The sequence below is a fragment of the Meleagris gallopavo genome, chromosome 2, assembly GCF_000146605.3.
Source record: "Meleagris gallopavo isolate NT-WF06-2002-E0010 breed Aviagen turkey brand Nicholas breeding stock chromosome 2, Turkey_5.1, whole genome shotgun sequence".
Lineage (NCBI taxonomy): Eukaryota > Metazoa > Chordata > Aves > Galliformes > Phasianidae > Meleagris > Meleagris gallopavo.
Window position 1 is genome coordinate 1,374,314 of NC_015012.2, and position 25,221 is coordinate 1,399,534.

Below are 25,221 nucleotides of genomic sequence, written 5' to 3' on the forward strand. Positions count from 1 at the left end.
GCGGTTCCCTCGAGAAATCGCTTTAGCAGCCGAGACGCGGAGCTGGCGAGCTGCGTTCTCCTCGCCCGGCGTGCCGTTAGGTGCCGCGTTGTTTTACAGGCGGTTTATTGTTAATTATTGTTATTGCTGTGACTGTTTTTCAGCTGGATCGGGCGCAGGGGCTGGCCGCGCTGCCAGGGCTTTCCCCTCGGCTGCCGCTCGGGAAGGGGCTGCGTGCTGGCCGCGGTGCCCAGGTAGGACGCGCGCCGCGCTGGGCGCTGTGTTTTCTAGCGCTAAAAATACCGCTGGTTTATTTGTTTTTCTTTCTTTCCAGGTTCATGATGTTGACAGCTATGTTCTTGGCTGCTCTCATTCTCATTACAGTACATTCACAGGAAACTGAGGAAACCATAACGTACACGGTAAGGTTTAATAGAGCGGGAGACGATTGCTGCTTTGCAGGGATTCTTTTCTAAATGACCCTTAAGAAAAACCAAATTTCTTGCCAACGCGTAGCATGCGATGCAGAGTTCTTTGAGTTTGAATGCTAGCCTAAAATAAGCTGTTCCTATGCTGAAAGGGTAGTTGAAAAGCTGAAGTTTGCAAACCGAGCAAAACGGGCTCCAGCTCCCTGTTCTGAAAAGCTTATCTGTGTGCTGTGCCTGATGAACTGAGCGAAACTATGAGGCTTAGTTTTTGTATCCGCCTTCCTCAAGAAAAGATCCCTGGGACCCTCGTTTGAAGTTCGTGGAACTTGATGGATAACTAGGTCAAGCATTCTGTGTTTTCCTTTGGATGTTTCAAGCTGCTTATAACAACATGCAAGTACTTAAAAAAATTCACTGCTCTTAATGAAGCATTTAGCTCCTGGGGTGATTGCATGAATGTTAGTTGCCGAGCTGCTTTAGACCAGTGGTTTTGCCCACCTTGATCAGTTTCTACAGGAAAACTGAAAGCAGATTCTCCTTACGACCAGGTGACAGCAATTTAAAGTCCTTTTTGGAAATTCTTGGTTCTAAACTGCTGTGCTCACTCCTTGGCTTGTATAACACATGTCATAGAAGGAGTGGCAATTACATCGGCTTGGGCTGGTGAAAAACCCACATTTTTACATCTGATTACAGCTGTAATCCCTGCAACTTGCTTCATATGGGTGGACCTCAGAATATGTATACAGACATCAGCGCAATGCCACACAAGCAGAAAATTCTGCACACATGCAGAAAGTTACAGAACCACAGCCAAAGGCTGAGATTGTGTTTTATGCAAGTAATCCCACTGAAGTCAGTGGGATGGCTCAGGCGAGTAGAGATTGCAGAGCTGGACCTTGCCATAGCAGATGGGGCTCCAGGAAGCCTCCAGTGAACGTTAGGAAGTCAGTCATGAAATACTTGTAACCCTGGGCTGTAGAAACAATAGGTGGTTGGGAGGACTTTCAGAGGCTTCTGGGGTGTTTTTAAGTCCCTCTAAGTGGAAACATGAATTAAGTACATTTTGAAAATTCACACTAATACAGGGATCCTACCCCCTTCTTTTTCAGCATTTGTTACACATTTTTAAAAAAACAGCATTTTTGTGATAAGTCTAAATGGTTCTTTTTGTACCAATAGATTTCTAGCATGCCTGTGTGACTTGGATTCTGGTATTATGTTTTCAAAGAGGTCTTAGCATTCAGGTGTTTCAGTGATTGTTAGGCTTTTAATCATATAAAATTATTTAACAATGAAAACTTGCTGTTGGAATTTTTACCCTTTGGATGCTACTGTTTCTCATATGTACACTGTATTCATTTAGGACCAAATCCACTTCTATTGTAAAACTCCCTTCAGCTGCAGTAATAGATGGACTTGGCTCCTTACTATTAAAAAGACTGCACTCCTGTTGTGCATCAACAGGAACCGGGTGATTCAGTAGATGCATGAATTAGCTGTTTTCCTTTGGGTTTGGGTTTTCATAGCTACAGTGACTTTGGTGTTGTCAACTCAGCATGTAGTCATTCCTTTAGAGATAGAGCAGTGAAATACACAATTTGCTGTCCACTTACCCCTTCCTAACATTGGAGGCTTTTTCTTCCGACTCGCTGCTACATCTGGCAGATGGCTGGCGTCACCTGTGAATGAAGAACATATTTTCAATCCTGTTGCTGAGACAGTGTCTGTAACAAGTTTCTCAAAATAACTTGAGGATAGTGCATGGAACCAGTGGATCTCAGCACCAAAAGGTCAAATTTGTCACCTATGCAGTTCTCTGTGGCAGAAGAGTTGCAGTAACATTTAGCTGGCTGGACTCTGGCTAGTTACATTAATTGACTCAATTCTTTTTTTCTATAAGACCATTAAAATAATATGCTAAGCAGTGCAGAATGCCTATGCACCTGCATAATGCAGCAGTTGATTCATTGATGTTTTAAATGTCTGCTGTAGCTGGCAACATTGTGATACTTAACTAATTAATTTCTGGAAATGTAACTGGTGATTAAAATTACTGCATTCTAGACTGTAGTGCTTTTGGGCAGAGGGATAACAAAGATATTTTCTTAAACTGCAGGGCAGAATATTTAAAATTCTTCCTGAAGTTACCAGCCTGAGTTGATATGAATAGTTGCTGAGTTCAGTCTTGTTTGAATTCTGTCAAGTTTTATTTACATAAGTAGTCCTGCTGCTATAAACTCTAACCGGTTATTGTACGTCTCACAATATAAATTGTTCTTCTTAGACTGCAGTTCCTGGAGTCACATGGTTAAAGTGCATGTGAATGAATTTCCAGCTGTCATGGGATCTTTCCCCATTGCTGGTGTGCTAATGGGAGAAAAGATGATATACAGGGGTATTGAGGTCCATTAGTCCCTCTGGCAAACTCATGCCTGCAATAAAAGATGTTCACCTCTTGGAAGGCAACGCACAAGATCAAAGAAGAAGAAAAACTTACTTTTTCTTTCATTAGAAGATTTTTCCATCCTGGTCAGCTGGGTCAGTTGTATCTATTGAACTATCTGTATCTATTGAAATATCTGTTCTGATATTCAGACAATGGCAGATGCTTTAAAACAGAAAATAGCAACAAGACAAGAAAAAGATGATGCTTTTCCCATTCTCATTAAAGCCTTGCCTACTCTGCAAACAGTATCTTGGGACCTTCCTGACACAAAGCCTCTATCTCTATATATTTGTCTTGTTCCTGCCTAGCAATACTGTAATAGCCATTTTTCTAGCTTCCCAAGGTATAGAAACATTGCATTTCTCCCAGCGTAAAGCTTGGAGATCATTGAAATATGCTTATTTTTTCAAAATAAAGAATTCTGTATAGTGCAATGTTTTTTTTACCAGTGTTTTCTTTCCTGTTTTATCTGTAGCAATGCACAGATGGCTATGAATGGGATCCTGTTAGGCAACGGTGCAAAGGTACAGTAAATCACTTCCAAAGAAAAACTTGCTGCTGGAATTACTTCAGTATTGTCACATTCCTGTTTCAGACAAGGAGTGTGCTTGCATGCTTCATTGTGTTGTTTGTATTAATGGCTGTTGCAGAGGATTCGACTGTTAAAAGCATGATTTGTGTTGTTGCTAACCACAGATATTGATGAATGTGAAATAGTCCCAGATGCATGTAAAGGTGGGATGAAATGTGTTAACCACTATGGAGGATACCTCTGTCTACCTAGAACAGCCCAAATTATTGTAAATGAGCGAGAAGAAGCAGCAGCTGAATCCACTAGTGGTCGAAACAACGTCATTCGCCGGACTCCAGCTGATCCTAACCGTGCCCCTCCAAACCCAACTCATCAAATCCAGTGTGCAGCTGGGTATGAGCAAAGTGAGCACAATGTGTGCCAAGGTAAGCAAGCTGCCGTGTGTTTTACTTTCAGTATAACTGGAGTGTACGTGATAACAAATCTAAGCCTGGAAAATCTTTGAATTTGTTGGGAATTTGTACGCCATTAAATTGGACACGTACACACCTCCTTAAGGAGGTGACAGGTAACACAGCAGGACGTACTGCAGACATCTTCTAAAGACCTGCAAAACTATGCTGTTGGGTTTTTTTTTTTTAGTAAGGTGATGCTGAATGGAACAAAAAAAAAAAGTGTGAGCGTTTGCTTAGATCAGATTGTAATGCTGAACAATGCAGTGTTTTATGTCACTCTCATATGTATGACACACATTCCTCAAGCAGGAGGAACCAAACATCTGAACATCTTGTGCTCTTCTGGTCTCTGTGGAAGTAGTCCTACACAGACCCAGCCAATTTATTTCCAGTCACAGTCTAGCCACTCTCTGAAACTATGGCAATGAAGAGTTTTCATCTGGGTGTACATACATTGCACACTGTGCCAAAATTCTCAGAGTATTAGCAATGTTAATTGTATGCATTCAGGAACCAGACTCACAAGCACTACTGTAAACTAAGACTGTTTCATTTATTATTTTATATAAATAGTTTACTCTTATACTTGCTGAAGTAACAGATGTTTTGTCCACTGTTTTGTTTTCTTTCATAAAAATATATTCTACTCCTTGTTCATAAACTTGGCTTTTAAGCATGTTAGTGGGATACCCATGCAAACAGAGGGCAAGTTGTGACCCCGTGGTTCATCCTTTCCATTTCTGTGGTCCTTAACAATATAATCATATAAAATAGCACATGAGAGACTATAATCAGGGTATGCTATATTATACAGTGGTAGTTCCTTTCTCTTTGGTATTCATATATATGGAACGTTATTTATCACCAGTAAGTAAATTCCCCGTGCTTCTGAAGCACAGTAATCATCATGGAGTCTGGATAAGTTGTTTTGGTGAGCAAAGCCTTGGAGTTGCATTTCTTCTTTGCCTGATACTGAGGATTTCTGTCCATCTAATTCAAGAATATCAAGTGAAGAGCCTGTCAGAGGAGGGTCAGTACTGTACTGTTCCTTTAATCCCAAGTGTTTATTTGGGGCTGTTGAGGAAAAATTAATGCCAAAGATGGCAAGTTATTTTTCCCCCAACTTAACTTAGCACAGCACTAGCAGAACCAAGGAGAGAATACTGAACTCCTGTGTTTGATCCAGCATGAGCCCTACAGGTGATCCTGCTGTGCTATGAAAACTCGCCTTCATTGGTCAATTACCATCAAGAGTTTGCAGTTGGGCACTTAGCACTGCTCTTTTATAATATTTGCAGATAATGCTGGAAAAATTACAAGTATGAACATCACTCTTGCTGTAATGGCTTTAGGTGTACAAGTAAGTGATAATATAGTAAAGCTTAATGGCAAATGGTACCAATGCCTTTGTATATTCTGAATAAAGGTTGTGTGACAGGGTTAACTTAGACACTGATAAGCTGCAAGGGTTTTGTTTTGAGAAATGATACATTATTATCTTCTCTCCATGCTTTAGTTTCCTGGAAGTTGAAACCAAATATTTATATTCAATTTACAAATCTGTGGTTAATTTATAATAACAACTAACTGTTGTTGTTAGAGTACCAGAACTTTTAACTAACAGACATACAAACTATGGTGAAATCTTGAGCTTTACTGAGTCAGAGTTTTGCTACTAATCTCCCTGTGCCAAAATTTCATTCTAAATGCAGAAAGCATGGAAATGTTACTGCTTAAAAGCTGAAATATATTGTACTGAATGAATTCCAGCTGGAGAAAATGTAGTGGATAGTGTGCTTGAAAGAAAGGATAAAAGACTTTAGGAGCACTTAAAGCATGCATTCAACTTCATGATCTTCACTACTGAAAATATCTTATAAAAAATAATCTTGATCAGCAATGGTCCCACTGTGGATTTATTTAATTATGGTTAAAAGACTTTGCTATGATAACTGCTTGAGGCTCCTAGGGAGTGTAACTTATACATATAGTCACACTTAAGCTTGTTTTATTGTTTAGTAAATCAAATATGAAGCCCAGCTCCTTCTAATTGTTTGCAGATGTATGACATTTTTCCTTCCAGTCCAGCAGCACTAAGTATTTTATAACCAATGTGAAAGAGTGGAGACCTCTGTTTAAAACAATAACATGCTCCAAGGAGCTATATTGCTGACATCATGCTAGAGTAGTAGGGGCCTCCTGTTACAATACGTTGTCCATTCCCTTTTTTAAACATTGAATTGTGAGAGTACGATAGGCCAAGCACATGTTGGTTTTTGTGCTTGGAATACACATGCAGAAATGATATTATTCATATTTGACTAAGTAGCTTCAGTAACGTGCTGAGCTTCATTCTTAGGCACAGAAAGATGCTGTATGTCCACATCCCATTTCTGTTGATAGGATAAACGTTTTTGGAGGTGTGGGATTCTCTGCACTTCTTAATCTAACATGGCTGTGTGTCTGAGCTACAGGAGTTTTAATGCCTTCTTAACCTCTGACCTGAAGAAAACAAGTGAAAGTTAAAGTTTTTATCAGTGTTGAGTACTTTTTTGTATCTGATGCACGCTGGTATTTATTACAGGCCACATAGCACAGGTGGCAGATTGGCAGAAAAGTGCATTGTGTCAAAGAAGACAAGGCCACAGAAATAACTATGATGTCTGTATGTTGTATGTGAAGGTCATTTTTATAACTTCTCTTGATCCAAGCCAAGTTCTTGTCTAACTCTGGTTGTCAGAAGTGTAGGTAGCAAAACTTTGGGGATTTCTTTGCATGCTGTATCTGAACAGTAAGTGCTAGGAATCTTCAAAACTGATGAGAAAGTGAGGGGAAGTTTATTTTGGATAAAGATTTTCCATGTGTACATAGGAAACGTACAAAGTAGTTGTGATTCAACATAAAACAAATGCAGAATTTAAGATAATGTTGACCTACTTGACATGAAGTGCTGCTGAATTGGTCACCAGCTTGATTCCCATATGGCACCAACCAGCATTTTCAGGAAACCACTCATATATTCCCACCTGCCAGTACGAGAGTATTGCTCACTTTGGGAAAAGCCAAAAACAGAATAAGAAATATATTTAAATAAATTACTGAGTTCACTAATACACAGGTACTTCTTTGCCTCTTTCTAAACAAATACTTGAACTCTGTTGCCTGCCTGCGGAACTGAATTGTTGTTAGACTCTGTGATTTGAGTCTGCTCTTATTGAAATCAAAAGAAAATCACCCAATTAATTCAATTTTGTCAAATCTAGCCTGCAAGAAGCTATGAGCTTTTCCTAGAATGTCATAACACTTACATGGAGAGGGTAGAGGGGAGAACAGGAGGGGGGGAGCAAAGATGCCAAGTAACTTCTGAATTTGAGAATGGAAAGCTTTTGGCTGTTTGTTTTCCCTTCCTATCATGCTGGCAATACAAGCTATAAAGCAATCAAAATTTTATTCATTTATTTATTTTGCTCTTCAGACCACCCTCATTAGTTTAGCTTCCTATATTTCTGCAGCCCTATATTCAGTCTCCTTGTAAACCTTTGCATTGCTGTGACTGAGAAGTACGTGGAAGAGGAGCTGTAATATGATGGTCAATGCTTTTTATATGAAAAAATGGTGCATTTATTCCAGATAATTCTGCCCAGACTTGGTTATTTGCTTTTTATCCCTCCCATCTTTTGGAGGGAGGGAAGAAGTTGACTTTTTTCTGCTCTGTATTTTTTCCCCTGCAAAATCATTTTAGGGGCCCCTTTATAAGTAGGATTCAGGGAGGGGGGTTAGTTCAGTTTTGTGATACTTTCCAAAGTAACTTATAGCCAGTCTAGGCTTTTATCTTGAGAAGTTATGTAAGTCTAAATTTAAATAAATCTAAATTTTGCATCTCTAGATTCCCTCTCTTAGGGAGAGAGCAGCAAGGGGAAACAGGTCATGATATTTTGTTTTCCATACTGAAATTGCTTTCCCTAAGACCTATATGCAAGTAATATGCAAAGAGCACATACTACAAATGGGATAAATACATGTGCGTTGAGCCCAGCTCTTTTCAGAACCAGCCCTGGCTGGAGAGGCTTGCTGTGCCTCCATTCGGGCACTCCTTCTTGGCATTTTGGCTTGGGTGTACAGTGCACTTCTGAAACACACATCCTAATGAGCTTCCCCTTACTGTGCTTCAAGCTGTCCTGCAGAGCAGTCTTGGAACATGCAATCCCAATCCTGTTCGGATGAAACTAAATCTGAAATGCACTGCAGGAGTGTTGATAATACTTCACAGCCACTAACGAGCATTCAGGCTCCAGGAGCAAAGTAAATCAAAAGCCTAGAGACCTTCAAAAAGGAATGTACTGGGATTCAGGAATGCCTACACCAGCTTCTCATTTGTCCCTGTTGCCCATGACTATTATGTAAGCTAGACATAACTAAAATGCACAACAAGAACATAGCTCTAACAGTGTTTTAGGCTGGCCCAGAAATGTTCTGGGGAGCCTTCTGTAAAACAATTCCTGCAGTCAGGATTCAGTGCAGCATCCCAAATGTTCTGCTTGCACTTAAGGAGTTCTTTTAAATTACTTTTGGGATGACTTTTAAAAGAGCCTGTGTTCATTTCCAGAATTGTTACTCTAAACAGATAATTAGTTGGAGGATGGGGTGAGGAAAAGAGCTGCGGTAGGAAAAAATAAAGTCTAGTTATTTATTTTAGGAAGACAATCCAAAGTAAGAGTATTCTAAGAATTGCCATTAGTTCATCAAAGTGCTTATGCTAGCAAAGTTCAGCTGTACATGTTTGCTGCAGTACTTCAGCAAGTGGAAAACACTCTGCCAGCCAGCAGTAGGCACCCTAAGAGACCAACCTGGTTATACATGCTAATACTAATTCCTTGGAACAGCCATAGGCATTTTACAGATCTAAGAGAATCCACAGAATAATACAAACTGACACTTTCACAGCTCTTCGTACTGAGTGTTCATAGAAGCCAATTAATTTCTTGTACATTTGGGTACATCACGCAGAGATCGTCTTTCATCAACCCATCCCGAACTGATTGTTCAAGCTGTTAAGCTGTGAAAATGCTGCAGAGTCCTTTCTGGAGCTTCTCCTCAACAGTCACGAGGGGCCAAAGGGGAGGTCACAAGAAACATCTCGTTTTGAGGGCCCGACGGCCTGCTTTTGGGCATTTTCAAGATTTGGCCACTCTAAATCATCTTCCCATCTGTGCTATTTGCACAGCTGTGAGTGTCATGTCAAGACCTTGGATAGATATTCTCTGTTCTGTCTGACCATTTTACTGTGAACATCTATCACAAGCATAAATACTAGCAGCTGCTTCACTTCCTTTAGTTGCTTACTGCTTTTCCATTATTCTGACCCCTGCAGGAATATACTGAGTCTGTTGCCATTAAGATTCATACCATATGCTAATCATGCCAAATGTCCTAGATTCAGGCAGGCTTCCGAAAGTTGTATTTACCTTAGCTTGTTGAATTTGGGATTATGCAAGCAATCACCAGACTTCAGGTTCAAGTTAAGTTACTTGCTTGCTAGCAATTCTCATGATTTCTTGTACAAGAAATATGGGGCTGTAGAGTGGCCATGCTGTCATACTTTCATACTTTTGGGTTTAATTTGTTGATTGTAAAGCCTGTTGGCTTAGCAGCTCTGAGGAGGCTAGTGCTTCGACAGACAAAACATAGCAAATGTATTCAGAAGGCATAGAGGAAGTCCAAGCCTTCAGCCATCTGTCTTCCTTCAGACTGTCAGGCTGCAAGCTGGAGATCTTTTCATAACGCAGTCGGGAATAACATCAGATAGCAAAGGAGAAGAACATGTCTGATTCCACTTGGGCATCTCAGTATGTCAGGCACCTTGTTAGAAGGCACAGATTATTTAGATATCTTTGCAAGGAATTTGCTGCATCTGTTGTAAAAACTTGGTTGAAAGCATCCTAGAAGTCAATAAAGTTTGTAAGGAAAGATAACTGTCATCTTTTGCACCCTTTCTAACCGTAGAACATCCCTAAAAGATGACAGTGTTACCTTTTTAAAGATCCAAGACATTTCTAGACGTTTCTTGCACATCTCCAATGTGCAAGATTGCACAATTTAGCAAGCTGGAAAACTAATTCAAGAGCAGAAGATCAAAACTGCTATTTTTGTTATTTTATTCTCTTTTCAAGTGATTTTCGTCATTTCTCTTTGATAATGGCAACTGAGGATGATACTTGCTACTTGCACTTCCCTATCTGCATGTGCCAAAATATTCCTAAAGGAGGAACAAAGCTACCCACAGATACAGAAGCAGTCTGTTTGATTGCTCACTATACCATGTAGTGATGTCTATGCTCCTTTGCATATCCTTTACTAAGGATAAAATAAAAAATAGTCTGCTGTAGTGTAGCCAAACAAATCAATCTCAGTCATTGTTTGAACTGTGTGTTGCTCAGGCCTGCTCTTCTGACGTTTTTCTCTATCATCCAGGACAATGAGAACATAGGACTGTATCAGTGAGATACTTCTGGTCTTTTTGAAACCACCATAATTTTAGATTTCACCTCACTAGGTTGCATCAGAACATACTGATATATGTGATATAATAGACTATTCTTGTACAGAACTGTCATGGCAATTCCTCTGTTCTGTGTGTTAACCGGGTAGGCACTTCTACTTTTTGTTGGCGGATTTTATATAAGGTGAGCTTGGCCATCTCCTTTCGATACACTTCAAGAATATTTACCTTCATTTTCCCCTCCGTGAGGCTTTTGGAGCTATTTTTTTCTGGATCATTATCATACTTGAAGCATCCTGTTGGCCGGAAGGATCTTATCAAAGGGAAGTTTGCCACATACCTGCCAAAGTTCAGGTGCTTCTGTCCACAGGAGCCAAAGATTTCAAATTGGCCACTAAGATCTCTTCTCCCTGTTGATGACAAGAATATATGGAATAAATAATGAACCTGAATGACATTTGTGAATAAAAAGCTCGACATATCACAGATAGTAATCTGTTTTCATCTTTAATTTGCTATGCTTCTTCTTAGCAGCTAAAAAATAATAATTTTAGATAAAAAACTATTTGCCATTTTGCACTACAAAGGAAAAAACAGAAAACATTCTAAATACACAAGAATCCTGTTTGTACCTTCTTTCATTTACATTTTAACTTTACTAAAAATACAAGAGGGATTTGCAAATCAGAGTTACGAAATAGTTTAACATACATGCAATTATCATAAAATACCTTTTATGCTCATTCACATTTTTGTGTTTTATTTGCTGAACTGAAAATCACGTTAATCATGTTAAATCATGTTTGAAGTTGTACATATAGCGGAGAAATGACTAATTTCTGTTTTGTATAATTACATGGAGAAGCCTGTAGCTTTGAAGCTGAAAAAGGTACTAAGAAAACATTTGTTAGGCATGCTTTTAGAAATTACATTGCTCAGAAAGGGCTCCTGAAGCACAGGCATGAATTAAACCTTTTCTGGCATAATATATCCTATTTTTTAATTAAGTGTTTTTAGAACTAGAAATTGAGTAAACCTTTACCTGTTTGTGCATATCAGGTATCAGTAACTTCACCTAAGTGAAAAATGCTGTAGCCATAGCTATTTCACTTACTTCAGTCATTCTCCAGTACAAAGGATTTGTTGCGTTGTTAGGTTTTTTTGGTTATGGTTGTTTTTTGTGGCTTGTTTGTCTGTGCTTTAATTTGGGATGCTCTGAATCCGTCTTTATTAACTCCTAATAAAAAATTCTGTCCTTTCAGGGGATGTATCTAAGCATTGTTTAAGCCCATCTAAAACAGTTCTAAAAAGGAGAAAACAGCTTTCTCTTCCAAGCTGGATTTAATCTGGAATAAATTTCTACTCTAATGCGTGACCTGATGCAGTATGATATAAGCAGATGTGACATTGCACTTGAGGGTGTTCAGTCCATGTCTGAACAGATGTTCAGTGTAGTTTCTTGAGTACAAGCAGAACTTGTTCCAGGATTTTCATATGCATATGCATGCATGGACTTTCTGTTAACAGGTAACTGGTCATAACGTGTGCATTCAAACTTATGCTTCAAGTAGATACCAAAAGCAACAGAGAGCACAGTGATTTCAGAGTTTCAAGAATGAAAGGCTTAATGAATATTTGTTGTCCAGCGCACCAGCAAAATCTTCAACCCGAGTTTTCAAAGTAACTGATGACTGTCCACCCATGAATTTTATAACAGAGAGATGGCTTTTTTATAAAAGAGTACTGGCCAGTAGAAAAGAAAAGCTTTGGTAAGTCAAGTAGCAACACTGCTGTATAAAACCTATACAAAGGTTTTGTATACAAAGGTGTCTATACAAAGGAAATGTGGAAGTTTGCTGTTCAAATTCACAAGATTTAAAGGCGTTAGCTGAAAAAGACATCTGTGGGATAAAAAAAATAGCATGCCGTTTGGACAGTCAATTACTGAGCATTTCTTAGCATTAACAACTTAAACAGAAATCATTATCAGTACTGTAACAGTTACTTGTTCTAACAGAAATACATAGAATTGGAAAGTGCAAGGACTTTGGACAGGTAACAATTTCCTGTATGGTTTTAGAGATGTTGCCTATAAACTAACATTTAATAACAGACTTGTGCAGAAGAAAATGAATGAAACATAACAAAATGAGCAGGAGGGTAGGTGTGGTTACAGATAACTTGACCTAGGTTATAAAACTATCCTGATCTGAATGATGGGAAATCTCTTTCTCACTGAGATTTATTGGAGAAGTTTGTATTTCTGGGATGCGTTAGAAGAGAACTAGCATTAAACGGAATTTGTAGAAAGCAACAAACACAGTTCAGTATTTGGAGAAATTTCATCTCAGTTGATAAGCATAGCAGCATTTTAAGAAATAGATAGTCTTTGTTACATACCTAACAGCTGTTCTACATCAGTTTCAAAACCATTTTGTTTTGCTCCCGTATTAATGGATCTTCTATTTTTCTGTTCTCCTGTATTTAAAGCACTTTCTCAGCAGATAAATGTGTTCCCAAGGTTCTTTCTTATCAGGAAGCATATCTGCACAGCTTTTGCATGATAGGTGTGAACCAAATAAAACCATGTATTGCTTGTCACACTTGGAATTAGTTAAACAGTATTTCAATAGGCAGCACTGCAGTTAGTGCATTGTCATGTAAAAAATAAACAAAGCTTTGGAATACTCAATGATCTGCCCCCGTAGACTGCGGAAGATACCTTACTACTTGATTCCTTACAGAAGTGTAGGGAAACAAATCAGGAAGGTGCACAGAATCCAAATGTAATTCCCAAGCAAAAAGGAAAAAAAGACCATTCTCATCCAAAGTCATTCTGCTCGCATATTCTGTGCTTAGATCCTCCTTAATCTTACCTGGCTTAATTCATAGGATCAGGACGGAATTTCTGTCCAGCTCACTCCTCGTACATTCCTCAAGTAGAAAAGTCAAGGATAGCTGCAAGACCCTAAGTAAAGATATTGCCAACATTGCAGGCCCAGTGCAGAGAGCATTGGACAGGCAGGTAAAGATGGAATATCTAAGTCAGCCTTCCATAGTGATGGGTGCTGCGCTGCCTCCTGGGGTTTGTGGAAGCAGGAGAGCTCAGACAAGCTGTGGGTTTGTATACTGCAGCAGTTGAATATAGGAGAAAACCACCTGTTTTTTCCATCATAAGCACTGTTGACCAATTTTTAAACAAGCTAAAAAATATGCTTGTAAATTTTAATGTTATACTGTGCGTGAATGATTTTGAGGGGTCTGCTTTTTATTTTTTAGTTCCGAGATATAAACTATTCCTCTATTAGAAACTGTTGCTCTGTATGCCTATACAAGGAAAAAAATCTCAATTTCTAGTACATATCATCATGAAAAGGTTGCTTCGTTCTGTCTTTAAATCAAAATGTTCTTTCCACTGATTAAACTCAAATTTCTGTATTCACCGTTAAGAGAATCTCTTCCTTACTATGTATGCAGATTTATAAGGCTCCAGGCACCTTTGAAATAAATTGAAAGCACAGTCATGTAATAAAGCCAAAACCAGAAACTAGCCAAGGAGATCCACCCAGCAACACCCTCGAACACCCTCAGCTTCTTCCCCTAAGCGCAGCTTTAGAGCACTGGTCTTGATCTTGTCTCCACTTTCTCCACCCTTGTGAAAGCTTCCTGGGGGATTCTCCAGCCAGCAGAGAAGCCAGAGCTTTATGAGTGGCTGCTTATGATGCAGAAACAGTTCATTTGCTTGATTTTCTTACCTAGCAAAAGGCTCATAAGGAGCATGGCTGTTTGTAATATTGCTCAGCCCGTTTCAAGGAGTGTATTGAGAAACAGGAGCAGCTTATAGCTGGAGAGAACAATTCAGGGAACGAGGAAATATTCTAATGGCTGCAAAAAGAGATGAGAAGCATAGCAAAACCATACAGAAATAAAGGGGTTGTGAGAGCAGACTTGCAACTGCTCTGTTCCCCACTTTGCAAGATGACAATTCAGCATTTCATTTATGAAACTGAAAGGTGGTATAGAAGGTCGATCCCAGAAAAGTAGACAGTTTTCTGAGCTCCCTGCTCTAGCATACAAGTGAAGCCAGGACTTTGAGAACTGGATTTAACAAAGCTCTGGACATCTTATGCAGTGAGACTAGTCATGAGTTCAGAAAAAAGTCTTTTGAAAGTTCTAGCAAACCTAATTAAATGCTCAAGGGAATCTTAAAATATTAATAAATGTCAGGATGAGGTTAATTGCTGGCAGCTAGAGTGGCAGTATCTGTATTCTTCTCTTGGACAGCTCATGCTGACCACTTTGAGAACTGATCTTCCAGCATCAAATTTTCCATCTTTGTCGTGGCTCCTGCCTGTTGTTTAAACTGTTCACCAAAGCTTTGATTAATCTTTCAGCTTCAGTATCCATTCCCTACTCTATGACCTCCAGTTCTATTTCAAAAAGATACTAGGAATTGGTGGCAGAACATACTTGTTGTAGGAGTTACTGCAAGGAGAAGCTTACAGTATTGAAATGCAGTGACATCATTTTGTATTGCTGTGTCTGTCAGAGCTCCTTTTTCTGGACATCTTAAGCTTGTAGAAAGACCCTGTCCTGCTGTAAACAGTGCATGCATTCACACATGTTGGCGAGCACATACTTTACTCAACACTGTTGCTGTGTTCAGTGTTGTATTTGGGACAAAAGCATTCTTTGCATTGGATTCTTTGTGTTAGTATCTGTCAAGTCCAACCTAGCCAAAAACTGGCCTCAGCAACTTCTGGCTCGTAAGAGGCTGTGGGAGCCCCGGGGGCTCCATACAGATGCCTCATCTGTGACCAAACGGGCTGAGGAGCCATTTCACAGTGCCTTGTCCTCAGGGTGGAGTCTCACTCCTCCAACAGCTATGATTGGTAGGCTGAAAGCACGGTATTAAAGAGACCAACGGGACCAATTGGGATTTTCGCAGATTGAATGGCCACTCAGGGGGTTCAGCCAGAAAGAATGATCTGAAGCATCTAAAAATATGGAGAAAAAAAAAAAAATGGCATAAAGTTGACACACAAATGTTTTTTTGTATTTGGCTGTAGCATTCCAAGCTGTGGGATCTGCCTGGATCAGCTCAAGACTGTCCTTGCAGAACACCACAGAGGCTCTTGCATGCACCTACTAAAGCATGCTCCAGCTTTATGGCATAAAGTTACAGAAACTGCCTCTGTCACAGAAATTCAGATTCAAGGCGGTGTTACTGTCCCATTGGGAGGCAAGTGGGATGGGTTGGATATACAACAGCACTTAACAACTGGAATGATAATATGTAGGTTTTTCCATGCCTATCATTTGTCCTTAATTTGAAAAATTAAATGCTCGTGTCCCATTGTTAACTATTCTTAGCAAAGATTTCACAATTCAGCTCACTGATGACCAAATGGTTTCCTTAGTTTCTTCACTCTCTGTTTGCAGCTGCCCTGACTTTCAGGTTGATGCATTAGCGGAATGTAGATTAACTCAGCTGGGAACAGACTGCCAAGCAGGGTCAGCTCTGTGGTCAGACCAGGCTCATCAGACCCCCAGGTTATCCACTCAGCTCCTGAAAACCTTTGTGGATGGAGGGGGCACAATCATTCTGGGCAACGCGTCCCTCTCTGCCCTAATGGTGAGGAGGGTTTTTCCTGACTGGTCAGGCCCCCTCGTTTAAACTCACCTTAGACCAACAGAGACCAACAGCAGAGACATGCTAAAGTTGCAGAGGCATCCTCCTTTGTTCCATTTTTCGTTTTACTATTGGTCTGTCAGCTTTAGTCATCAGGCTCTTTAGAAGTGTTATTTATTTGGCTGTAGCACACAGAGGGTGCCAGTCACCACTGAAAGTTTTTTCTGGAAGGCACCGTATGTATAGATGCGGCAGAAAAGCTTACCTGAGAAAACCTTCAATCTTAGTACTTTTTAATATTTGACTTGCATTCCTTCTTCTTTACTCTGTATTCTCTTCCATAAAATTAAAAAATACACCTTTCTTTTGGGGTTTGCATACCACCAAGACTACTTTTCTTACTGTGCTTTTCAGAACTGAAAGTGTTATGAAACTGCGCTACATCTGTGAAAAAGACTGTTTGTTTTCCTACAAAAGGTGAAGGTGAGGAAATGCTTTCCATAAGGGAAAGTAACACAATTCTGGGGCAGCCCTGAGCAGCACAAACATTTTCATGGAAAGCAGGCTAGCCAGCCAGAAGCTGAATGTCATTCCCAGCCTCCCATGGCCCAACTGTTGCTACAAGCTTAGCTTTCCCAGTTTGTCTGTTTAAAAAAAAATAAAAACTCAACATCTCCTCACAAGCCAGGAAAAAATGTAGTTTCACTGATCAGCATCTATGCTGTTCATTGTGCAAAACTGAATAAACGCAGGGATTTATTCATAACGAGTAGCTGCACCAAACAGGTACTTTATGTACGTCGAGACTGATTTTCATAAACAGAATTACTGCTTATACTTCGAGGTGTTGTATTAAGACATTTAAATGTGTGCCAGCATTTAAAGCACATGCTTGGATCCCAGTAATTTCACTGACATCTTTGCACATGCCTAAATTTACACAATTACTTAATGCTATCCTGGATAGGAATGCTGTCCTGAAATAGTCCTTCACCTTGTTGCTAGGAACTTTTATTTTAAAAAACCCTCACGAAAAAACTTGCCAGAGCAAGTCTGCAATACCAAGCACAGAGCAATCCTATTCACAAGTGGGTAGGAAATGCTTGCAAGTATCAGAGGGAGTAGCCTTGATCTGAAGGAACAGTGCTATTTACTTGGCTTGCAGTTACCTTTCTGGGACAGAGTTCTTAGATAATTCAGAATATCCCAGCTCGTCTCAAATCTAGCAGTGTGGTCCCTTTTAGATCATCCATGTAATTTTTCTTTCCTGAATTCTTTACTCTCTTTTCTTTTCTTAAGCTGACAACGAGTGCCAAAAGCTGACTGAGAACAGCAATTCGCACAGTGATCCCAGATAAACTGCTATACAATTAGCAACACTACAGCGTGAGTTTCAAGATGTTAATGAAGTAAAGCTGCGCCTTTAGGAAACTAGATACTCTACAGCTTAATGATTTATGGTGACTAAATACGAACATAGTTACTGTGCCAGATGTAAAAGCACTGTCACTTGCTGACTGGATACTTCATGCCACTTCTGAAGGAAGTGTGATGCCTGGCTTGACTAAAACAATCATCTATTGAGTATCCTCTCTGTAAAATATTATCACTTTTTGAATTTGAGTTGCAAAACTGTTGTGATCAGAAAATCTGCCACATTTTCTTCAGTATGAAGAGCAGAGCAGTGTAATAGACATTATCCCTGAATTGGTGGTGACTTGTGACAAAATGATACGTAGCTCTGTTTCACAAAACTTTTCCATGAACTTCTCAGATCCTTTTTTTTTTTTTTTTGGCTAGGAGGTTTATTCTCCACTACTAGATGTGTGCAAGCACGTATACAAACAATATGTATGAAGCCAAATGGGTAGGTAACAAGAACTATTGCACAAATAACAATAAGAAATCAAGCCCAAGAGTTTTAGGTGGATATGCAGAATTAACCTATTTACTGAACATTTTGTAGTTAAGACATTGTTGTTCCTTACTTTGAAATGAATTCTGTTCTTGGTGCATATCAGCCATTACTTATCTGTTATGCTTTGCTTCCTTCTTGTTTTCCTTTCATTGAAAATGAGATTTAACTCATTAAAAATCATTTGGACTTGATCCTAAAACATTGAACAGTTTCCAGTCCTTCTGAAAACAATAGAATACAAGAGCTTTCGTGGCTTAGTTTTAGTTTCTCTAAGGTGTTTTTGAAACTTTGAAATCAGTTCAGAAGATCCTATCTTTGTAACACAGTGTTTCTTTTCTTTAACACTGCTCATTTAATCTGTTTGAAATCTTCAAATATAGTAATTGTCTGCTTGAACCTAAGTTTAGATAAGACCCAGCTACAATGAGTACTGGAAATCAGTCTTGTCTTTGGTCTTCATCCAGTGTTTTGCACATTCATTGGCACAATAGCATCTAATTACTTAAAAGCAGCCCCTAAGTCAATAGAATTGTTTGGATGCTATATGCAAACTCTTTAAGTCCATTAAAACAAAATATTGTTGTCTACAAGACTAGTTCTTGCTTTCCTTTGGAATCATCCACTCTCTCCTGTTAGACTGCAGACTGTCTCAAAGTTGGCTCAGTTTGCCCGTCAGCAATATAGCAAAGTCCTTATCTGCAGCTAGGGCTTCTATAACTAACAACACAGAGAAATAAAGTTATAATGTTAGACATTTTAAGCTTACACAATAAATTTGGCTTTGATTAGCCTTGGAAAAGGGATCAAGTACTGCGGAGAGTTCCTTTGGGTTATTCAGGTTAATAATAGTCATAGTACATGATCAGTAAGAATGCAAAAAAAAGTTTTATTAAATACTTTTCCCTCTGAACGGTAAGCGATTCTCCACGTTATCGTATTTGTGAGAAATTAATGCGCTTGTAAATGGTTGCTTTTCTTTTCCTTCCCTACAAATGGATCACCTCTTTAATATCAAAGTACCTACCTCCTTGCTTTACCTTTCAAATTCTATTCTTTGCTCTTGGTATGAATTACTTGGATATAAAAAGCATCCCGTAGATTCATCTTCTGTTAGTTCATCTTTTGCCTCTTCATTTACTGAAAGATAACACTGCCATGAGGAAAGATCTACAAGAAGTCATTTTTAGCCATCCCGCAGGTGAATGAGCATGGTGTAGACCTTTCCTGTGGAGTGCACAGCTGCAAAGACAAGTGGACAATCAGTCACCGGAATTAAATCCATCTGGAAGGTATTTGAAGCAGCAAGACATCTATGAAAGACTGGAGTGTGATTGACAGCTTTTTCCAATAGCTTTAATGGAAGTTTAAATTGAGAAATCTCTTCTATTCTGCAAGATATAGGCAAAATACATTTTGACCAAGCAATATTGGGCTGAATTCAACCCTTATGTTCCGCTCTAGGCTTGTGCTCATTAGTTAACCTCTGCGAGAGGCTTGGAAAGGCTGGATTAGATGTTAACCAAACGTTTATGACTGTCTGCGTAGAGTTAGAGACAAGCAGGCGCTGAAACAGTAGTGCTGAGTGATGTGTTGATAATGTTCTGGGCATCCCTCAGCAACACGGAGATGCAGGCAGGCTATAGATTGTTGGCAGTTTGCTCATACACTCAATTTGCAAAAAGTCAGGATGACATGCCTTTTGGGGAAGGAATGAACTGAAAATCAAGACAAATCCTTTCTGAAACGATTGAGAGGAAGGAGGGCCTAACAGCTGTCTTGTCAAGGAGGGTTGCTAGAGCTTCTCACTCATCTTTCTTCCTGGAGCTAAGAGGAAAAGAAACATACCACAAAATTGTTTTTGTTTGTTTGTTTTAAAGTCTAGTGATTCGATCAGGGCCTGTTTCTTCCTTTATTCCTGCCAGTCTCTGGAGCCAGAAAACCTGGTTTGAATGGGCATCTGCATGGACACAGTGGGCCTCATCCTACGTGCATCCTAGGCTTGATGCTGCTGTAGCTTTTCAGCACCCACCAGCATATCCAGAGCCAGAAAGACTTGCCTCGTGTTGAACATCTGCTACTGCTAATGTCCTTCCTGAGGACTGAAACAGTTAATTCCTTGCTATCCTCAGCTACACTGACTATTCAACGTCAACATCTGGGGAGCGCCCACACTTGGTCACAACCACAAATAGTTTCAAAAACAACAATTTTCTTTAACCCTCTTGTAAACTATTCCTCTCTGGAATTTCACCAAGGTGCACAGAGTAGAATGAGTTATCAGGGGAGCTGCTTGTCCTTTCCCAAACGTCTTGCAAAAACTGGTTTTCTCACCAAACTGTTTTGACAGCGTGTCTCTCAGTCAGCATTTACCTGTGTTCTGTACTTTTTAAGATCATCTCAGGACTTGCACAGTGCTCTATCTATTTTTGATTGTTTTAATTGGCAACTAATGTATACTACCATGCACCCACGTGAACAAAATTACAGAGCCCAGACAACTTTTGTACAGAGTTCCTTTGGCCACAGCTTCTCTGTGGGTTTCATTTGGCAGAAGTGATATCAAGCAGAAGTCTTTCCTTAAGCTTCTGATGTAAACTAAAATGCACCTTATAAATAGAAAATACAGGCACTGAGAGCAGTGCCTTTGGGCAAACAGCCACCTTTGGGCTATGGGAAAAATTCAGTTAGATATGATTCATAAATATAATGAATAGGGTGCCATAAACTTGCTTTGCCCTTCACAAACAAAGACGCATTCTCTGCCTTGAAAAATTAGAAGGGCAGAACCTAGAGGAATACAGAAAGAAAAACATGAGGAAAGTAAAAGTGGGAGATTTAAGGGAGAGGGGAAGAAAAAAAGAAGAAAAAAAAAAGGGCAAATGAGCCTGGATTGCTTGAGTGGGAAGTATAGTTTGGAAGAGCAGCAAAGAATGCGTGAAGTAAAACAAAGAGCTTTGTTAGGCAACAAATCCCTACGTGCCTCCCTTCTGATGAGCTCCAGGTTTAATTTTGCAAAACTCAAAGTGTAATACATTTTACAAAGTAGTTAGTTTGTTCTTTAAACTCTAATTTAGTTGAAGGCTCCTATTGATTACAGCTGGAGCTGGATCAAGCTTTTGCTGACTCTGTTCTCCTGGCAGACTCTAGTTTGTAAATACCTTTCATCTCATCCAGCAGTGATAATGATGTGCTTAGATGCTTAGATGATGTGGCAGCAATTATTTAGCTGCTGCGTTGGGCTTTCTTCTTTACACTAGCCAAGTCCTCAGAATCAGACCATAGAAAGGAGTATTGGCGTTTTCATTAAATCTTATGATTTCATTGGAAGGACTTGTAGCTGCTCTACTGTTAAGTAATCATTTCTTTCTTCACTCCCACTGACAAATTTGGAAGCAGAGGGCCCTCTTCCACTTGTATTTAGCAAGTTTAGGCATGTCACAAATACCCTTGTTATCTGATAGCACACCCCAAAGCAAAATGCCTCCAGACTTCCATTGTCCTGGGTTTCTGAGCATCCTGTCTACTGCCAGCCAGCAAAGAAAAAAAAGGTGGGGGGAGAGGGGAAGGGGGGTCTGTGTATGTCCTGGTTACTCTCTGAATGGATTTACACACTTGCTTAATACCACGTAAATACTGGAAAATAAAGCATGGATCTTGTCAAACTTAAGAACTTAGCAAATATAGAGCATTTGAAACAGCACTAATAGCAAATAGAGCTAAAGTATCTACTGCCAAGTCAGTGAGAGATCCCACGTCCTGCCTGGCAATCACTCTAAATACATCCTTTCTCCCCCTTCATCTGACCTTTCCAGGCCAGCAATGTTATGTGTTAGTTTAATATTTTAAAACTGGAACTTTACTGGTATTTGGCCTACTTTTTTCTATTTATTTTCTAAACAAATGCTAGCCACTCCTTTTCCAACTAACCTTTTAAGCTTCGCCAGAAATCTGTGAAGATCACAAGGTATAAAAAAGAAATCACATGCTCAGACAAATAAAAGCAGGTTGCTGCATTTCACCATCTCGACAGCCCTGCGAGCAGACTTCAGGAGTACTCTGCTTATGCTGAAATAACTGCCAAAATCTCATTTTCAGTGAAAGTGCCAGGATTATGGCAGCACAGCATCTATTCTCAGGCAAACTCATGAAACTTCCCAGCTAAAGACCAGAAGGAAAATTAAAAAAAAAAGGGGGTAGAAGGGGGAGAGGGGGTGGAAGAGAGGGGGGAGAAATCTGTTCTAATTGCTACTTCTGTTTGATTGCATAAAGGCAGCTGGGCAGTCAGATCCTAGCCTGAGAGCAGAGTTGATCGCAATTTCAATGCGAAGTAATTTGGAAGAAAAAAATAGCTCTCTTTTAAAAACAGAAGTTTCCTTGGGAAATGTTGCTTTTTATTTATTACTGGCTCATTGAAAGAACAAAGTATTTTTCAGCATCTTTTTCCTTTTTTTGTTCCCGAGCACAGAAAAAAAATGTGGCTAACCCCCAGAAAAATCTTAGCTTGGGTCCAAAAATAATAATAATTCTCAGTTTTAAGATTTTTTTGTCAGGTTTTTGAAAGAACAACAAATACTTCCCAAGCACCACTCCAACTTACAATCTTCAGTAGGCTGCACACCCTCAGCCCTTCCTTCGGTCACCCTTCTTGTCCATCCCTGCTCTGCCCACAGCTCCCCGCTGTCTCCCTCGAGCTGCCGCCTTGCTCGCACCGCGTCCCAGCCACGCAGCAGCCCAGCAGGACGCTGTGCTGTGCAGGGTGCCATTGCACCGCCTCAGCAATTCGTATTTCGTCATTCTTCTGACAGCTCAAATTATAGTTGGAATAGGAAAAACGGCAGCAAAGCAGGCAGACAGACATTGGCAGGTACTCACCAGCTCTCTGGTCGAAAATAGAGCGTCGAAGCACCTTGATCATCTAACCAGATCGCGCTGCCGGTCTTGAATTGTAATACAGTGTTTAATAAATACTACATCTGCAAGTGAAAAGCAGCTGCGTCAGTGGGCCTCTCGTGCATGTGTCTTACTCTTTTCCCCATTCTTTTCTTTAGACTCCAGTCAGTCACCTGTATCACGACATCTCTTTTTAGCTCTGATGTTCATTTTTCTTCATAAATATTCATACTGCCTTTTTTTTTTTTCCTTTTACCTTCAAATGATGTATTTCTGTTTCCCTGGTGTCCCTGCCTTTCTTCTGGACCTGCCTGGCTTTATCTCATGTACCAACATTCTCTTTCAAACTGAGGATTTTTAAAACTTCCTTTTAAGCCTCCTTCACCTTAACAGTTACGTGGAAGGTTGGATTTTCCACTAGAATTTGAATGGAGAGCCAGCTAATGCAAATGTGAAGGAAAGAAGAGAGAGAAAAATGCACAAGATAACATTCCTGCTATTTGTTAGATCAATACCTTGCCACAGGGCTTGTCTGTGGCACTGTCAAATTAGTATTGTCACAGCAATCTCAAACTTCTGCACATCTATTTCTCTTCACTTGAACTGTGCAACCTGAACATTGTGTTTTTCTATCCCAGCTCTTCCAATCCCCTCCCTTCCCTAGAGTATATTTTGGACTGAATCAACTGATGTGTCTTTTTTAAGTACTATTTCCATTCTTTGCTTTTATTATTTTATCACTCAAAAGCTGTAGAGGGCATGGAAGTGAATTTCTTTCAACATTTTAATTTCGTGAGAAGGTAATACACAGGCCAGTGCTCTCTGACTGTAATTTAAAAATAAATAAGTTTTGCTCTCCAAAACAGAGCATCTGTGAGTACGTACAGCAACACTAAGAGAAACACATGTAGGAAAAATTCATAACTAAATAATGCTTTCAAAGGCATTTCTGAAGTTGGAACGGCATCAGGAATCTGCTTATTTACGTAGGGAGCTGTGGAGATTGCAGCATGTTGGTACTGCCAACAGATAGGATGATTAGTGCTAAAAACAATATCATCATTTAGATAAGCTTTCTCCTTCTGATAATTGCTTTTGAACTTGACTTGAACTTAAATGTTTTCAGCTTGGGAACTACAGTTACAATTCCTGAAACAGCTCATTCAGCCTGCAAAGGCATAAGGGGAGTCAGATTTTATTGATAAAATATACCAAGTATTTTAAGTCCTTTATCTTACATATTAAGTTCCTTATACCTCAAGGTCTCTTTTTATCCCAAGTGAGCAAAGGAACAGCTGTCCACTGAATTGCATTCACAACCCAGAAAGAAGAGGCTGTTGTATTTTGGAATAGGGTTGGACATCACAGTGTCAGACCATCAGTTTACTTGCTGTGTTAATTAGTTGTTCTGATGATAACCAGTGCTCTGCTGTCAGAAAGACAAGGAGGCAATGGTGGGGCCATGCAGAATGATCAGGTTTTCACCAGACTGCATCCCCCATTGTGGCACCTTTGCCAGCAGCTCCCATATGGAGATGCCTCCCTCAGAGGAAGGAGACACCTGATGCCTCACAAGGTTATGTCTGGTTAGGTCTGAAACAGTTTAAGACACGCCAGCATAAAAGGAAAGCAAAATTCTTGCAGGAACTGCTATTCTGAGGCTATGCAAAAAAATAAAAATAAAAAAATAAAAATTGGGGTTTGAAATGTATTTCTAAGCACAGTGTTTGGGTAGAAGCTCAGTGTTTTCCTTTGCAGGGACTCAGCAGATACCAGTATAAGTGCTGTGAAAAGGCTTGCAAAGATTTAATAAGCGATTCTTCCACTTCCTAATTAAAAACCACAATGAGCTTTCAGGCATTTATTTCCCTAATATTGCAGGTTGTAGCAGTAATATTTTGTTCAGTCAAGCCTCACTAAAAGAAAATGCTTATGAGGTTTCCAAGGAGAGAAATAAACAAAATGGAAATGAATAGGGAACTTGGAACTTTTAAGTGTATGTAATTAAGAAAAAAATACATCCTTCAGATAATTCTGGAAACTATTAGGAGATATTCATAATTCATAACCAGTTGTTTGGTTTTCTTTCAAGCAAGGGGGCAGCTTTACATCAAACACTGACTAGCTTTTCCATTAACTTGAATAAACAAAACAGTATGCTTCAAGTTAAGTGAACATTCTTTTTTTTTTTCCTTTTTTAATAACTAGATGAATTAAAGAATAAGAACAAGACATTTACTTTTCAAATAGGAAATTAGTTTGCATGCTATTTCTTCATGTTAAAAATACTTTGGAACACTCACAAAAACAGTGTTAAGCTGAATTTATGGAAATGTTCCATATCAGTTTTGAAGATGATATGCCAGATGTCGGGGAGAACTCTTTCATCTGCAATAATGGAATAGTTTAATCCACCCTTGTTGTTTTTGAGTATAGTCC

At 39.5% G+C, this 25,221-nt stretch overlaps 1 protein-coding gene across 1 annotated transcript in view; it reads left to right on the forward strand.

Moving 5' to 3' along the window:
* Nucleotides 1-68: 68 nt before the first annotated feature.
* The window catches only part of EFEMP1 (EGF containing fibulin extracellular matrix protein 1), a 50,559-nt gene continuing 25,406 nt past the window's right edge, over nt 69-25,221 (forward strand). The window contains exons 1-4 of the mRNA XM_010706355.3: nt 69-233; nt 314-401; nt 3,332-3,380; nt 3,553-3,813. Coding sequence (XP_010704657.1) covers nt 318-401; nt 3,332-3,380; nt 3,553-3,813 — 394 coding nt within the window. The 5' untranslated portion in view covers nt 69-233; nt 314-317. The remainder of the gene's footprint in view (nt 234-313; nt 402-3,331; nt 3,381-3,552; nt 3,814-25,221) is intronic.